The 18772-nt window shown below is 35.9% G+C and overlaps 1 protein-coding gene across 1 annotated transcript in view; it reads right to left on the bottom strand.

Moving 5' to 3' along the window:
• The window catches only part of LOC138837631 (exocyst complex component 4-like), a gene marked incomplete at both ends in the record, with an annotated part of 34023 nt that extends 17727 nt beyond the window's left edge, over positions 1 to 16296 (bottom strand). The window contains one exon of the mRNA XM_070036555.1: positions 16102 to 16296. Coding sequence (XP_069892656.1) covers positions 16102 to 16296 — 195 coding nt within the window. The remainder of the gene's footprint in view (positions 1 to 16101) is intronic.
• Positions 16297 to 18772: the final 2476 nt, after the last annotated feature.

Here is an 18772-nt window from a genome sequence, read left to right as displayed (position 1 = left end):
TGCTGTTGGATTAAAACAGAGATCAACAAAAGGCTTCCAACAGGCATTTGCTATTGAAAAAAAAAAAAAAACTACCAGGGATGGAGGACAAAAAGAGTGAAGGAGGAGGTGAGATTGGTTGGAATATGTTATAAATGTGTAAAAATGTAACAATGAAATCCCCCTGTATAACTAATGTAAGGTAATAAAAAGTTATCAAAATTGGGTTCATAAGCATGACAGTCAATAACTGAATAATCTCACAAGTATTAAAATTATGAAACACAGCAGATGAAAGATCAAAGAGACTACATACAGTGTACAGTGAATTGGTCAGTGCTGTTTATGGAATCTATTCACTAATCAAACACCGTGCATTCAACATCCCAAATGATCTTTAATATGAACCACCTAGAGTTCTCCAATATGCCACACATGTCTTAAAGTGAGATTACTGCTTAATGATATGAGTCAACTAACTGCATTTGAGATTTTTCATATAATATGTATTCAAATAAACACTGAAGAAAAACAGACACTACAACCAGAGAATTTTTTTCACAAAATACTTATTATCATTATCATCTAACAGAATTAGTGCTCTGGACACAGTTAGACACTGCACAGACAGATAACAAAAATCTGGCTTAGACTGAAAACAAATATTTCCTCTAGGATTATGAAGATAAGCAAACATTTTCAAAATGTTTTAATATATGATATTGAGCAGGAAAGCATGTTTTGCTATTTAGAAAGTTATCCATATAAGAAAGCAGAAATTCTGGGGGAAAAAAAGTCTCTGTAACAAAAATTCAGAATCAGTTGTTCATTTAAAATGTAGTTAATAAAGAATTTTAAAATGCTTGCTTCAGGTTGAAATATAAATTTACAACAATGAAAATTCTTCATAATTATAAACAACCATACCCATAAGTTCGTTCCCAAATTTCATTTCTCAATTGAATTTTACAGTAAAGAATAGGAAATGACAATTTCATACTTAAGTGCTTCTCTTTAACTAGTCGAACTGAAGTTTTATGATAAAAGGTCTAATTTTGTGCTGTCATGATCCAATGGAATGTTCTGGAGAAACTATGAAGTTGGCCATTCTCAGCAGTTGACTGTAAAAATGTTATTTAAAATAAAAGAAAAACTACTGCCATTTTTTTACTTTTTTGGGGGGAGGGAAAGATGAGACTCACAAGGCTAAATGATATTAGTAACTGTTACTAAAATGAACTAAAATTCTCTCTCTCCTTCTCTTTCTCTCTCTCTCTCTCTATATATATACAGAGAGAGATAAACAACCTGACAATAAACTAACCTGCAGCTAAACCAACTAAACCATTAGCTAGGTAATGCAAAGCTAATATTTACAACTATGTTCTTGGAAGAAAGCAACTGTGGAATCAAGAAGAAAGCCATAAGTGAGTCAAAAAAAAAAAAAAAAAAAGAATTTCACTCAAGACTGTGATAATTACTTAGTTCAGAAATGTTCTAACACTTATCCTATTAAAATAGGTCATTAAGTCCTCTGAGTAAGATAACATAACCATTCAGAAAAGTTTATCAAGGTTCTAGTTTAAGGAAGTTTTTGGTTTGGGATGGGGTTTTTTTGCTTTGTCTTGTTTTTGTCGGTGTAGGGCTTAAACTCAGGATGTGAGTGCTAACGTAGAGCTTTTTTGCTCAAGACTAGCACTCTACCACTTAGAGCCAGCTCCACTTGCAGTTTTTAGGTGGTTAATTGGAGATAAGAGTCTCATGGCCTTTGCCAGGACTGGCTTCAAATCATGATCCGCAAGTCTCAGTCTCCTGAGTAGCTAAGGTTACAGGCACAAGCTACCAGTGCCCAGCCTATGAATGAGACTTTTTAAAAATGAAATTTCACTACCCTAGAGAACTGATACCTCTCCCTGAATAGTCTCAATGAAAATCAGAACTCTAAAAACCCTTCAGCTATGATTAACTTAGTGCTCAGATCTGTTCACTGTTTCTTTGCCCATGAACACTGTAAGGCAATCTCCAGTGACTTCAGGCCCATATCTCCTAGGTTACCCTCTGCCCCAATGTGCCTGCTTCAAAACACTGGAAATCCCGGATGAGCACAAGAAGCCCACCCCACCCCCACATTCCCTGTGAAGCACAGTGAGTCAGACCACCTCTAAAGCAAGCAGAGTTGAGAAAGATAACAAACACTACATGTTTCATGTATTAATTTCAACTATATGAAAAACATTTTTATAGGTTGAACATGATCAAATATCGACTATTTTGCATAGTTTAACCTGTGAAAATTGTCAAAATCAAAATGAAGTCAATTATGGCAAACTAACTAAAAAGAGTAGGGAGGCAATAAAGGAGACAGTCACACACACACACACACACACACACACACACACACACACACACACACACACACACACACACACACACACACACACACACACACACCCCTGCCTGATAAAAATTATTAGAGACTGAAAAACACAACCTTGCACACACACACACACACACACACACACACACACACACACACACACACACACACACACACACACACACACACACACACACACACACACACACACACACACACACACCCCTGCCTGATAAAAATTATTAGAGACTGAAAAACACAACCTTGCTCCAAGATTACAGAGTTACACAAAGAATACTTCTGAAAGGACACTTTCCCAGCAGGTGCCTATTTAAAACCTGGACTGCTAACACTCTTGTTACTGATCTTTGTAACTAACAACTGTTTCAAAACAATACATAACCTTAATCATTTTACTTCTAAAAACTCTTGTCTTCCACTACCACTTGGATGTGCCTATGATTTGTCATATCACATGTACTATCCTGGATTGTAATCCTCTGTTTCTTCCTGAATAAATTCATTTCTCTAGAGAGCCATGCTCTAAAGTTGACACACCTGAAAATTATAGGGATAAATTGAAAGCTTTGGTACATCACAGCACTCACACAGAACATTATGAATTTTAGAGAACTCTGAATTTTTAACTACCTCATATAAATTGAGAGCAATTTTACTAAAGGGATTAATACCAAATTATTTGTAAATAACATAGAAGTACAAGCAAGTGAAGCAATGTTAAACATAAACTCTGTATTCCTTCAATTTTTGTTTACAGCATGACTGGGGGAGGGAATTATCAAAGGCTAGACTAATATTCATGCAAAAAATCTTAGTCGGGGTGAGAGGAGAGAGGGACATGTAAAATAAGAGAAGAATAAAGAGAATCCATTCAAGGCTCTGAGCTATAGCCAAAGGTTTAGAGGAGTCCTAGGGGATCTAAAGGAAAAATAATCTCTGATCCTTGCTTTACTTAGGACAACTAAAGAGATGTTTTTTGTCTTGGCCCTGCTAGAGTCTGGAGGCCTGGAGGCTATTGGCAAACTGGTACTTAAGATGGGCTCCTCAAGAAAATAATAGCTATATCACAGAGCAAGGCTAAGTGCCTGGAGCAAGAACACCTCCCCGCCCCCCAACTCTACAGCCTGTATGCTAATCAACACTGATCAAATGGGCAATCAAAAATGCCCATTCTTAAATCAGTCTGATAACATAGTATTGATCAGACCCATTCAGGTGCCCCATCTCCCTCAGGAAACCCAATACCTATAATGCAGACTCAGCCAGCTCTCCTTGCCATTAGAGGCAGGAAGCTGTCTACTTCCAGTCTCCCTTCATTAAGAGCAGGGTTATTGCATGTTTTTATTTAATAAACTTTCATCAGCCCAAATGAAGGGTTGTTATTAGTTGAGCTAACAGCCAAATGATAATGCTCCAGAGAGATCTCAGTGCTTGTTGGTGCATTAACAAAGAGAGAAGAAGGGCTGAGGTCAAGCATGTGTCAATGTAAATGAGAAGATATTAGGTACTAAGGGCTTAAAGCCATAGACGGCCCAGGAGATAATGGAATTTACAGGATAAAGCAAATGAGATGAAGTTATTGATAAGTGAATGAAAGAAGGAGAGTCTGTAAAATACAATGCTGTCAAAGAAAAGGGCCTTTTACTAGTGAATTACTTTTTAAAGCATCTTCAAATCTATATTACAGCATAAAATTCAAGAGATCAAATAGTTCGAGCCTCATCAAAGATGTCATCCCATTACATGAAAAACAGACTTGTTCTAAAAGCATACCTTTCAGTATGCTATTCTTAAGCTTTCTTTGTCTCACCACCTCTTTTTAATATTTTTTCCTATTAAACATGTGGCATGTTACCACGAGTAATCCCAATTATTTTATTAAAACAAAAATTACCAGTTGTTTCTTACTAAAGTAGGGACAGCCAGGTGTTCTAAGATATTCCATTAGCCTAAGATATACAAAATTATAGTCACTGAGAGATGAACTGTATTGCATAAGATCTCTAAAAGAGGTCAAGACTAGGATTCCACTTCAATTTCACAAATTAAAAAGGGAAAAAGGCAATGCCGACAATGAGACTTCTTTCTTAAACTTAATTTTTATTCCAAATTCCAAAACATATGTTTAACTAAGAAAACCTGAAAGACAGACACTCACAAAGGAAAAGAAATCATGTGTAACCTCATTCATCAGATGAAATAATTTACAGTACTTTAACCTCATTCTATCCAGTTATCTTTGCAATCAGTTTGACCAAAATAACAACAATAATAGTAATATTTTAAATACACCATTTCATGTGGTAATACATTGGCAACATATATCCATTCCCAAAATACATGAGTTTTTGTATCTGCATACTATTCCACAATATACAAACTTAAATTCTCTGTATTTTAACGTATTGCTTTTTTTACTTTTATAATTCTTACAATAAAATTCTAAACACAGAATAACCAAAACTATTATTTCTTCCTTTGACAAAAAATTCTACAAGTAGAATTCTAAGCCTAAAATTACGCACCTATTTAAGGTTCTAAGGTATAGTAATAGCAAATTGAGAATCTCATTTATCTAAAAGACCTTAAAACAGATCTGTTCCCAGTTATTTCCCTGAGGAAAATGAACATTTATAACATCTTCTGAGATAGATACATATTGTCAACTGCTTTTAGAAAATCACAGGGGAAAAAAAAAAAGGCTTCCTTTTCCCAAACCTCAAGATCCCTTCAATTTGCAGTTGTTGTCAATACTCTAAAAGCATTAGAACCCAGATTTCTCCCCCAAAATTTAAGAGACCACCAGAAAAGACATTTTTATTCAACAAGTATCCAAAAGTCACTTACTCCATCATTTTATTTATTATTTGGGGACAAGAAAAAGTTTCAGAACTCTCAAGAGTTGGCAAAGGAGGTCTCTGAGAATCACTTCAAGCTCATACTTACATCAAGACAATTTCACCCACATTCAGCAAGTGTACCAAAGTCATTAGAAATGTTCAGCACTTATACAGCTCTTTACTAATATGAACTCTTAAAAACCCATAATAGAATATGAGTCGAATATGCCTATTCATTTTAAGAGCTAGGCAACCACAAGTAATTAGTATTGGAATGAACCTTCAAGAAAATAGACTCCTTAGCAAGCTCCTTCTATCATGTCAAGCTCTCAAAAGCTACTAGTTGGCATTCTTAGACCACCATCAAGTGAAGACAGAAGGCTCCTATCAATAACATAGATTATTACTGCTGCAATTGCCACATATATTTGGTTCCCATCTAGCCAAAGACAGACCCACTAAAAACCTGATCAAAAAAGCCCACATGTGAAGTTTAAGTCAAAGATGGAAGACAGCAAATGACTTGGGTATTATTTTTTTATTTTACAAAATAATGTGTTTCATTATGATGTTTTCATACATGTATACAAGGGACTTCAATTACACTCAACCCCCATTGTATCTCTTGTCCTCCTTCAGTACCCCTTTTATGTTACACTGTTTTGTTTTCAGACTTTGCATATAATAGAAAATGTGTTATTTGTCTTTTTGAGTCTGGCTTATTTTGCTTTTCATCTACTGATGGGCACTCCGGGCTGATCTGAGAAGTAGGCTGTGGTGAATAATGCTGCAATAAACATGGGTGTCAGAGTGCCTCTACCCTATGCTGACTTTGATTCCTTCGGGTTAGATGCCCAGGAATGATATAGCTGGATTGCATTTTTTCATTTTGCAAAGCACCTCAATTCTGATTTCCATAGTGGTATGCAACGGTTACATTTTCCTGACTTGATCAAGATCATTCCTCCTAAACAACACATATACATATACATATATACATTAGTAACAGAGGCACCAGACTGGAAATGCTCCTCAATATAAACAAGCCCAAGACTCCTTTCCTGCCTTTTCTTTTCCCTGGCATTGGGTAATGCTGATGACAGTGGTGCCTACACTATTTTGAATTTGTTTACTGCTTTATATTTAACAAAGCATTTTTCCACACAAGCTCATTTTCAGTCTCATAACAATTCAATAATGTAAATATATATGTATCCTCTTTACAAATAAGGACGTTGAAAAGCAGGGAAAGAGTGTAATTATCTAAGATCATACTGATGAATCAAAGCTAGAACTTGTTACATTTCAATACATTTGCTTCCACTTTTTCACAATGCACACAGCCACCATTTGGGCCCTAATTTATGAAGCCCCTGCAATAAATAAGAGGAGGACAAACAGTAAAGAAGCAAGAATCTGGTCATCAAGATTACAACTCTAAGAGTTCCAAGTCATGCAAACTTTCAGAGACATCTAGCTGAACAATTTATTAAATAAAGCTTATTTTGGCCAAGTAATCAGGCTAGAGATCAGAATTAAAACCAAGTACTGCTCTCTGCTCTTTTCTAGCTCTTTCTCAACTCTTTCCTTCTCTTCTCTCTCTGCTCTCTCTCTGCTCTTTTCTAGCTCTTTCTCAGCTCTTTTCTTCTCTTCTCTTTCCCAGCTCCCTACGCCCCCCCCTCTCTCTCTGCTCTTTTCTAGGTCTTTTCTAGCTCTTTTCTCTCTCTTTCCGCTCTCTTTCCCAGCTCTCTCTCTTTCCCAGGCCTTTTCCAGCCACGTAGAGTGCCAACCTTGCCTGGCCCCCCCAGGTCTACTGAATAAACCTACCCCTTACCTGAATACCAAGTGTGTGATGCTGTTCTTACTCGGCTACCTCTTTTTTAAAAACCTAATATAAATGGTGTAAAAAAATTTTTAAAAAATTTTTAAAAAACTAAAACCAAGTACTAACCATTCTGTACAATAGAGACTGGCAATAAAGCACCTTCAAAGCCAAGTGCCAGTAGCTCACACCTGTAATCCTAGCTACTCAGGAGGATGAGATCCGAGGGTAGAGTTTCAAAGCCAGCCAGGGCAGAAAAATCCCTGTGAGACTCTTATCTCCAATAAACTACTCACAAAAGGCCAGAAGTGGCACTGTGGCTCAAGTGGTAGAGTACTAGCCTTGAGCACAAAGAGGCTCAGGGACAGTGCCCAGGTCCTGAGTTCAAGCCCCAGCACCAGCAAAAAAAAAAAAAAAAAAAAAAAAGCACCTTCAAGCAATATTTCTACTCCAATGTGAATATCACCATATGTGTCATACACAAAAAATACTTGGTGTTTAACTACACAGAGCTAGTATTCAATAAAGACAAGGACAATGAGTCTTGCTCTGTTCTAAAGAATACGCTGAACTCTACACTAACAGTTTCAAATTTCTCTGTATACTGCCATCACTGAAGTCAGTGCTGTACCTTCAGAGATTTTGATATAATTAGTCTGGGATGTGGTCTAGACTTTAGAATTCTAGAAAAATCTCCTAATGTGCAGTTTGGAGATCTCTGTCCTATAGCTAAGCAAGCTAAATGAAAATTGCTAAACTTTATCAGGTTTAGTACAATAAAACAGAATTTCTATTGGCTTTAAATTAAGAGGCAAATGAATAGCAAATAAAATCTCAAAATAAAGGAGTAGAAAAATTAATGCAATACGCAGGTACAGTACGGTTTTGAGAAACCTGTCTTTAAAAACAAACACATTTAAAAAAAAAAAAAAAAAAAGGCTTTGACTAGCATGACAAATAGTTCCTACAGAACTCTGCATTCTTACTCAGTAAGATAAAAATAGAGCCAGCACAAATCTATTCAATTCATTTAGGACACAAACCCAAGGTTTAATAACTTTTCTTTTTTTAACTCATGTTGACCAGATGATCAGACTTAAGTGTGAGGGGATAAGGAGACTCAAAACCATACTCCTTTTCCCCCAGTGTTCCCAGTGCACTTTCTAATTGCATGTTTTGGCATTATACTCACCTTGAGTCAATATTTATATGTTTACCATCTGCCTCTCTCTACTATTATATATGTTCCTTAAAGGTTAAGGCCACCTTTATAGAACACATATAACAGTAACAAAAATGATCAACAATGGCATGTCACATGTCAAATGTCAGATTATTTGTCCAAATATCAAAATATATACCATTCTTTCTTTATCATGTGCATCAAACATTCATAAACAGAGTATATAAAAAATTTGAAACTAATAACAAAAAAGCAAATAACCCACTTTTGGTAAATGATTAACAAATACACACTTCTCAAAAGGGGCAATTCTGGGTCTATAGATTAATTCAAACCATAGTATTTCTCTAGTATGTGTGAGGCCCTGGCTTTCATACCCTACGCCACAAAAGAAAATAAATAAAAGAGGAGAGGGGAGCAGAGGGGATTCAAAGTCAACAAATTTATGAGAAATACTCAACATTAACAATTAGAGAAATAAGCCAGAATCACAATGAGATATCACCCATTTAATTATAATAGCTATTATCAAAAAAAGAAAACCATTGGTAAGGATGTGAAGAGGGAATTCTTACAGAGCTGATAAGAGTTATATTAACATGCCTACTATAAAGAATAGTTTCCTCAGAAGCCTAAAAATAAGCCCCAAGTGATGGTGTGCATCCATAGTTCTGGCTACTCAGGAGGATCACTTAAAATCCAGGGGCTCAAGACAAGCCTTGAGCAACATACTGAGACTGTCCTCAGCCAATGAGGTTCAGCATATCAAAGAAGGATACTTCTTTGCTCATACATATTATTGTTTGCACTATTCACAATAGCTGAGATAGAGAATCAAGTTAGATACATGTCAGTGGATGAATAGGTAAAGGATATGTGGCATAAGTACACAATGGAGTATTATTCAAACATAAAAGCATTTGTAGCCTATAATTTGCAGCAAAATGATGGAACTGGAGAATATGATCTTAAATGAAACAAATCATAGAAAGACAAATGTCACATCTTTGTTCTAATATGAGGATAAGAGAAGTCAATCTGAAAATAGAAGGGGCTACTGGAGACTTGGAAGTGTGAAGACAGAATATATATAATTATCATACTGTATATCATAAACTATGTACAATTAAAATAAATTTTTAGAAATGCTAAGCTAGTCTTACATTCAGATAATGTCAAGGCTGGACTAATTTATTTATTTGCACAAAATAAGTCTACAGAGTAGTTTTTAAGATTATAACATCAGAGCAATTTCCATATCCTTTCTAACAGTGCCAACGAGAATAACCAAAGTACAAAATGTCAAAGAACTTACCATGTATATTACAAATACTTTTTTCTTTGTTAAGTGATTACATAAATTTCACAAAATTCACAGTATTGTGGGATAGTGATACTTAGGTAAAGTCACAAACACATTTTAACCTTCATGAGGTGCACTGTCATTATCATGGTCTATAAAGCTTATGATTCTTCACAAACTTGGACACTACAGCTATTTTTTCCAATTCAGGTGATAACACAAATACTTTCATATTGGTTTAATACCTCATTTAATGCTTTCAATTACCTTTGGAGGCATATAATTATATTATTCTTCACTCCAAATGTCAGCAAATATAAACAATAAGCTATGAGTTAGTTCAGCTAGTAAGAGCCAGAACTGGGGTACCAGTATAGGGCTACCCAAACTCAAAGTAAGATCCTTGCTGACATTCACAACTCTCAACATTATCCAAACATCTTATGAACTGAAAAGACTACAAATGCACTTGTTTTTATTGCAGAATTCTATTCAAATAAATAGCTGCTATACTCTTCTTGATCCTAGATATGCCTCATTTTCAAAGTGTAAGTCAAATAATTCTCCCACACTATTCTCTCAGAAAAGCACTCTGAGATGCACTGGAAAGAAGGCAGCTAGATAAAAGAAGGCAGCTAGATAAATATGTTATTGTTACAATTATCATAATCATCCTTCTCTGACTATACTGATATGGATTCTTTTTTAAGACCTATATATAAAGACACAATGATTAAAGACACTCAAAATCTCTGTAATCTCAAGAAGGCTTAGCAATAAAAATTATTTTAGTTTACAAGTCTTGTGACTGTCAGCTAAAGTGCTTCAAAACTACTCGCACCAACTTGGTTTCTACTGATTTAATGCAATTATGAATTGACTTCTATGGGCTGATAAATCAGAACTTGTGTAAGTGGTTTTCAAAGCTCTCTGTGCAATTTAGTATGATGCAAACTTCGACACACGAATTTTCCCTGGGAAAAAGTTTATAAAAATATTAACTAACATGAAATACCTTCCTGGTTAGCTCGTGCCACTGGGAAGAAGCGGCTATTCTTATATTAATAATTCTTCCCAGAATTAATCAGTCATTGTACATTAGAACCAGCAGCTGGAGTGTTTTGAGTGATAATGAAACCTGTAACAAGGCATCTTCAGCCGTCTTTTCAAGACAATAAGGGAATTAAAATTTCAATTTAAATGCAGAGGTTTGAAACACGCTTCACTGGCAAAATTACTTCAATTAATGTGAGTGGAATACAAAGGATAGACTGCAGAAATGTGATGCAGCAACCAGAAATTATGTCATTAATGTGCTTGCATCAACCCAGCACAATGACTGCAAAGGTCTAATTTAAACCATACATATCACAAAGCTACAGGCTACAATATTAATCAAGTCTCTGATTTCAATGTGACGGATACGGGCTTCTTGTTGGATCACTTTTAGCCTTTCATAAGCCAACAGCAGCTGTTTACCTTGCTGAAGAAAACAAAAGGCCAGGCCTCTTTGCAGACATTCCCTGTCATGACAATTTAATTATTTTATGCAATGCTAAGGTTATCATATCAAAAGAAGAAATAAATATTCTCACCTAGAAGACAATAGTTATGAGACCAGCCTGATGGTGAATCAGGATAGCAAGAAAGGGTCACCACTGATTTATGTACTTTAGGTTTATTAACCTATAGTGAGTAGGGATCAAATTACTACATATCTGAATCTGCACCTGCCTTAAAATGAAAATGCAAAAATTTCTGACAAACGTATCCAAAGGAATTGGGGGAAGGAGGTCTGAAAGACTAGATTGCTTTGTCTTTACTTTCTTAAGAAGTACTTTAGCAAAGATTTCCCTTTGGGTTCTTGATATTCCTTAAGGAGATTTTACATCTAACCATGGGGAAAAAAAATATGATTTTTTTGGGGGGGGTTCCGGTCGTGGGGTCTGAACTCTGGGCCTGGGCGCTGTCCCTCAGCAATTCAGCTCAAGGCTAACACTCTCCTACTTGAGCCACAGCGCCATTTCCGGCTTTTTTCTGCTTATGTGGTGCTGAGGAATAGAACCCAGGGCCTCATGCGTGCGAGACAAGCACTCTACCACTGAGCCAACTTCCCAGCCCCAATATGATTGTTTTGTATATATCAATTCCAGTGGGAAAGTAATTATAGACTCTACTCTTCACACTTGCATACAAAAGGCTAAGAGAATACTTCCAGCCTTTTAGGTACACTTTAAATCCTACCTCCATAAAATCCTTCGTGTTAGAATAGACAAATCATTGTTTGTTTGGGACTTCAACTTCCCAGATCATACAAAGAATCTACTCAACTATAAAAAGGCAAAGATATAAGAAATCTCTCTCTCATGTACTTTTTGGAGAATTAAATGAGTCAATAAATGTCACATACTTAAAATGGTATCAGCCCATAGTAGATGTTGTTCATTTAAATATTACCCATAACAGGGATGAGAGAACTCATGAGAGAATTTTGTCATTTAAAAAGAAAAAGAAGACATAAAGAATTTCAATGAAAGCTGTTGATCAGTAGGGGGTTGGAGAAATGGAGAAAAAGAAAGCAATAGAGAGGGCTGCTCTGATTAAAATTTAATAAGGGCACATCTAAATACCATGGTAAAATCCTTTGGTACAATTAACACACAGGAAAGAAAAAAAGTGACAGGAAAGTAAAACAGGCTATGTTGAAAGGCAGGATTGTGGGAGACTAGGGGTAAACAGAAAAGTTTGAATGAAAATGAGTAGGGCCAGAAAAGGGTAGGGGCAAAGGAGAGGAATGGAACAAAGCCTACCAGTCTGGCTAGGACACATTGTAGGCATACACAGGCAGGGATGTCACAAAGAAACTCTTCCCTTGTCTAGTTAATATAAGCTAAAAAGAAAAACTGTGTGAAGGGGTGGCACTCGTCAAGATGCACTGTGTTCATAAGCTGCTTTATTATATGGTGCCTCCTTTGTACAACTACTTAAATATAATAAACAATTATTTAATTGGTGGAATAAAAAGCAAATCAAAAGCAAAAAATACAAAGCATCGCTCCTGGGAAAGAAATACCTTTATCTCCACATACTACTACTAAAGGTTCACATAGTTATGCATTTAGGTAATGATATATGAACTCTTCACATATTCTATGGTGTATGTAAAGACAGAAAAAAGTTAAGACATACCCCCTACACTGAATGATTTACCACACAAACAAAAGCGATTGTATTACAACGAGAAAAGGTAGCTTATGAAAATATAAGGGAAAGCATCTAGATATTTCAGACAAATATTGTGAATCAGCTCAAGGTAATATATAGTCAATTAAAAGAGAAAAACCTAATGCAATCTTATAAGCCAACAATAACTAGAAACCATAATTTATAACAAGCTATTATTTTTAAAGCCTGCAAAAAGCAATAGCCTTATTAAATCCAATTAAATATATGTACCACCTCTAAGCAACATATTCCCAAGTATTATCAAAGAACACAAATGAGGGCTTCAGTATGTGAGAGGCATATCCTATGTACTTATAGGAAGATAATGTTGGTAACACAGTGATTCCCTTAAATGCAATGAAAATCTTATCATACATTTTGTGGAATTTAACCAACTAAACTAAAATTACTGTGGAAAAGTAAAATGCCAAGAACATCTTTCTTTACCTCCTATCAAGATATAAACTTACAGTAATTAAAGTATCATGGTTTCAGTATAGGTATAGATGAATCCAACTGAACAAAGTAAAAAAATCTGGAAATAGATTCATGCATATGTAAAAACTTGGAATGTGACAAATGGCATTATAAATCAATGGAAAAGGGATGCAGTAAACAGTCTAAGCCAACTGGCTACAAAATTGAAAAATAATTTTTCTCCCCACTGGGTATCAGTGACTTATACCTGTAATCCCAGCAATTTAGGAGACTGAGATCCAGAAAAGTGAAGTTGAAGGCCACTGACAGCAGAAAAACCCATGAGACTCTGTCTCCAAAAGAATAAACAAAAAGCAGGACTAGCAGCAGGGCTCACATGGTAGATTGCCAGCTGAGCAAGTAAACTAAGCAAGTAAAAGGCTCTGAGTTCAACTAAAAAGTTTTCTTTTTTCCCCTTTTCTCTTTGCCTTGTCTTTTTTCTTCTCTCTTTCTTATTAGTATATTAATTGTGTAAAGAGAAAGGTAAATTAGATCTCTAGTCATATCAAATAAAAATGCACCTCAAAAGAAAACAGTAAATTCTCTTTAAGACATTGGAATTAAACATTTTTCTCAAAGCAAAACAATATAGCATAAAAGAAATTTCATTGAGTTACAATAAAAAGTATAACAAAAGACACAAAAAGTAAAACCATAAGCCATCAGTTGTAGGAAGATACTTGTAAATCTACCTAGCAGGCAAGGAATTTTTCATGTTAGTAATATAAAAACAACTACACATAGTTTTTAAAAGGGGGGAATGGAACGAAACTGCTGGCACCTCTATATGACGGAAGTGTCCTTCCTCCCCAGTCTTCCTCATACTATCCACTGTGTGAGTCCAGCTACAACTGACCACCCCAGTACCCGACGGCCTGAAGCCCACATCTAGGGATTTTTTAATTAACAAAATAATTTTTTGAAGTCTCTTTCCCTCTGAAAAATAAATCTGCAATTTAAACCTAGAATTCTTAATGAGGAAAAGGGAAGCTATTTTCTTCTACAACGCTGGAAAGACACAGAACACAGCCTATACTATACTGCCAGCCTACAGGAGAATGATGAAGACACAGAGAAAACAGGTGGAACTTACACTCCTGTTCATCTATGTGTCAAGAATTCTTGTTTTCTTCCCTAACATGTACTGAAAGCTTGGTCCCCTGTGTGTGGTACTTTGGGGAAGCAGTAGAGGGTGGAATCTTCAGCAAGAGGTGGAGCCTAACAGAAGAGAGGCCCTTTCCTGCCTCTTTACTTCCTGCCCACCATAAGGTGAGTTGCCTCCTCTACCACAAGCTCTCACTGTGAAATACTGCCTCACCAAAAGCCAATGGCAAAGGGCCCACGGAACCATGAACCTCTGAGACCATGAACCAAAATAAAACCTTTCCTCCTTGTAAGTTCATTTCCCTTAGGTATCTGTTATACGGATGGAGGGCTAACTAACACAACTAGAGTCAAAGTTCTCTAAATACTAAAGCTATTTAATAATGTCCTGAAATAGAATATTTAAGTAAATAAATTAGCCCTTAATAAAACCATAATATAAAAATCTGGAATCCTAAAAGTAATATAATTATATAAACAGAAACACATGTTAGCAACCGATTGGTAGCTAAAAGCAAGCACATTCCAAAACATGATTCTCCAAATAAACGTATAAATGCATATAAATATGCATAATCATATCTATTCTGATTTCTAGATATTGATAATTCAGCACAAATATGCAGAAACCACCACTAAAACTGAAAAGTAAACTAATTTATGTCAGACAACCTAAAGTCCTATTAAGTAAAATTATTATCACCTGTAATAAAAGGCTGGCAACAACCAATTCTTTTGCTTCTCCCAAAAGAGGGCCATTATTAACCTCTTTCCACCTGTCTATGGAAACTGACCACTGAGTGTAGGGAAAACCAAGTATTAATATAGCATAGTACAGTGCTTCTTACCCTTCGGTTACCACATTCCTTTAAAATGTCTTATAAAAGGTTCTTGGAAAATTGAACTAATTGGAACTACAGCATTTAACCTGTGTCTCCAATTCCCCTCAGTGTTTTGATCAGTGCTAGAACCAATCTAATTTGGTGAAACAAAGATAAAGGGCTTTGCATCATTTAGAGAAGAAAACAGTTCAACCACATTCTATCTACAGCTGGAGACTTCTGCAGTCCTTGTCTACTTGGAATGAGATGAAAGTAAGCATGTATTAGTGCAGAATAGGCAGTACGACAGCACAGCCTATCTTTAGGGACCAAAACGTGTATTTCTATTCTTTATTCACCTGCTTGACACTCACCACTAATTGCAACCTTCTAGGAACTTTCGTTAATTCAAAAAGTAGAACTCAATGGACTTATGAGTCTAAAAGGTAGGTTGTGAACTTCTCTTGCTCAACCAAGGTATTCCTATGATTCTTTTTTTAATCCATTTTCTTTATCAGTTGACATGAACAAAACAAAGCTAAAATGCAGGAATTCATTTAAAAAAAACTGTGAGATACCTACTTTATAAATCTTCAGGTTATTTGAATCATGTAGATTTCATCCTTTAAAATGGGGTTATCTTGTTCAGAAGCTAAAAAACACTTCTTATTAGCATTGCAACATGACTGAAGTATTGGGTTTTTTCCTATTATACTTCTTGCCACTTACTACAAAGGAAGACAAGACATAAATAATAACCAACTACCATTTCAAAAATTGCCATTAGGAAAAAGTATCTTCTACAAAGATTTGGGAGTCCTAAGAGGACAGTTTATTGTGCTATATGCATTACAGGATTAAGAGGGAACAATAGAACAACCAAAAAAAAAAAAAAAGAGTGTTTTTACATGTTAGCAGAAGTGGCCCTTCCCACAGGCTGTTCTCTTACCAGCATATCAGTGGCACTGAGATAGTGCTTGCTGGCCATGCACTGTTCCAACTTTTGAGGCACTTGCTTGATGTTCTCAATTTCATCCAACAGGTTCAAGACATACTTATGTTCAATGCCTTCAATCCACAGTTTCCGAAGTTCATCCCGTTTGCAGTGTAACAGCATTTTGCATGAAAGCAGATTCTCTTTCACCTACAATAAAGCAGATTTAGTTTTTGGGGTCAGTCTGCAATCTTACCAGCCTAAATCTACAATTTGCTTAGCATTCTTCATTGGCCCTACTGTATGTAACAGTCCTAATTCCCATCCCCATTTTCTTCCCTTCCTTGGTCTGCTCCCAAAATTCTAATTTTGTTTCTGGCACTGACTCCCTTGAATACTTCTCTACCTCTCTGTGACTGTATTTTCTCTCCCATGAAATAAGAAACTTGTTCCTAACATACCTTTGAGTGGACCTACAAATAATTACTAAGTATATAAAGCATTTCAGGGGCTGGGAAGGTGGCTCAGTGGTAGAGCGCTTGCCTTGCATGCCTGAGGCCCTGGGTTCGATTCCTCAGCACCACATAAGCAAAATGAAAAAAGCCGGAAGTGGCGCTATGGCTCAAGTGGTAGAGCGCTAGCCTTGAGCTGAAGAGCTGAGGGACAGCGCCCAGGCCCAGAGTTCAGGCCCCACGACTGGACCCAAAAAAAAAAATAATAAATAAATAAATAAATAAATAAAGCATTTCACATAAATATTTAATAAATATAAAGCTCCAAATATAAAGCTTCACATAAAAGTTAGTACATCTAAGACAGGAACTACAGCTCTGAAAGTATAATGCTATTATTCTTTCCCCCAGTCCTCCTTGCACATGTCCCAGTCAACTGACAAATCATTTGGTCTATGCTTCTAGCTCTAGATCTCTAGGAAAAGTTGATAAGAAAAGATCAGAGCACTTTTCTCAACTAATTACAACAAAAATAACCCAATTACCTAAAAAGGGCACATTCAGAGTTATTTCAAAGTAAGAGGTCTTTTTTCTGTGCATTTTGAACAATAAATATTAAATAAGACAATCTGGGCAGACAAATCTGCAAAACTCTTATCTCCAATTAACCAGTAAAAAGCCAGAAGTGGAGGTGTGCCAGCATTGAGCAGAAAAAGCTAAGCAAGCGTAAGGCCCTAACTTCATATTCCAGTACTTGTAGTGAAGGGAGGTAGGAGAGAGGAAGGGAATACTTGGAGGGAAAAACTAAAACAATAAAAGACAGTTTCTCTGAATTATTTGAATTGGAAGTAGAGTAGCACGAGCTAAGGAAATCCCGGTTTTTTATCATCATCTGTGATTTATTGGACTTTAAGTCTATCTCTCAAGAACATTCCTAGATCCCAGTGGAGTTACTGATCTCTAGGTCAAGAATTCAGCTACTAAATTTAATACATTTTATTTTTTTCCCATCCTCCCCCTACCCCCTTACATTTTAAATCTTAGTTAAAATCTGTTAGAATTTGTTTTCTAGTATTGTACTTCTATCATCTCAGTACTATAATTCTCAGCATTTCCCTCTGTGTATGGTTACTATGAAAACAGATAAAACTAAATTTTATGTCATACAACACCCAACTAGGCTGTTGATCAAGGAAACAACAGATAAACTTACACAATGTCAGTAAAACTTGGCTAACTCTTATATGATTGGCAAGTGACCATTATGGAATTTCACACTAGCATAAGGAAGCAAGCTCACTTCTTATTTTTGCTCACTACAGAAAAGCAAAGTAAAAGTAAGGTAGAATTTTTTTTGTGGAGGATACATTGGCATAAGGCTATGGAGGAAATGAGCATCATCAAAATTATTCCCTAAACTGAGATAACAAAGTTGCAGACAGGAGAAGCTACAACAATTTTTATTACTAAATTTCCCTGGGGGTTTATAATTTTTTATTAAAAGCCACAATTATGAAATGTTATTCTAAAACTTGGGAGATTGTGTCAACAACAGAAAAAAAACAAGGAATCACAGAAATACTATGCTGAGTAAAAGAAGCTAGATACTCATGACATTAGAATCCAAATCAGTCATTACTTGAGCAGGCTATGGAAGAGATGTCATTGCAGATAAAGAGCAGGAAGAGGCCAGGTATAGAAGTGAATCCCTTAGTTTCAGTATGAAGGAGGCTGAGGCAGGAGGGTCCCAAATGAGAGGCCAACAGGTGGTATGTAACAAGACTCTTTCTCAAAAAAAAAAAAAAAAAAAAAAAATGGAGGAAAGAACTCCCTAGGAATAACTCCCTAGGTAAAAGAACTCGGTAGATAAAAGAACTCCCTAAGTAAAACTCCCTAGGTAAAGACTCCCTATGATGATAAAACATTCAAGGATATATACATTCACTAAAATTACTGAACTGCACTATCAAAATATGTTCATAATATATGTAATTTATACATCAATAAAAATAGGGATACAGGAATTATGGAAAATATTAAAGTAGTATTATTATACAACCCAGTAATCCCACTACTGAGTATACAGACAATGGCCATCTTAACCTCATAGTAGGGAGGAAGTTGTTGTACACATTCAATAGAAACCATACTCCAAATCATATCACTTCGATCATTTCTGGGGCTAACAATATGCTGTTTGATAGTCTCTGAAGATGCTGCACAGCAGCAGTGAG

Source organism: Dipodomys merriami, unplaced genomic scaffold (assembly GCF_024711535.1).
Source record: "Dipodomys merriami isolate MVZ:Mamm:240054 unplaced genomic scaffold, mDipMer1.0.p SCAF_2728, whole genome shotgun sequence".
Lineage (NCBI taxonomy): Eukaryota > Metazoa > Chordata > Mammalia > Rodentia > Heteromyidae > Dipodomys > Dipodomys merriami.
The sequence above is the reverse complement of the archived record's forward strand: the minus strand, read 5'-3'. Positions and strand labels throughout refer to the sequence as shown.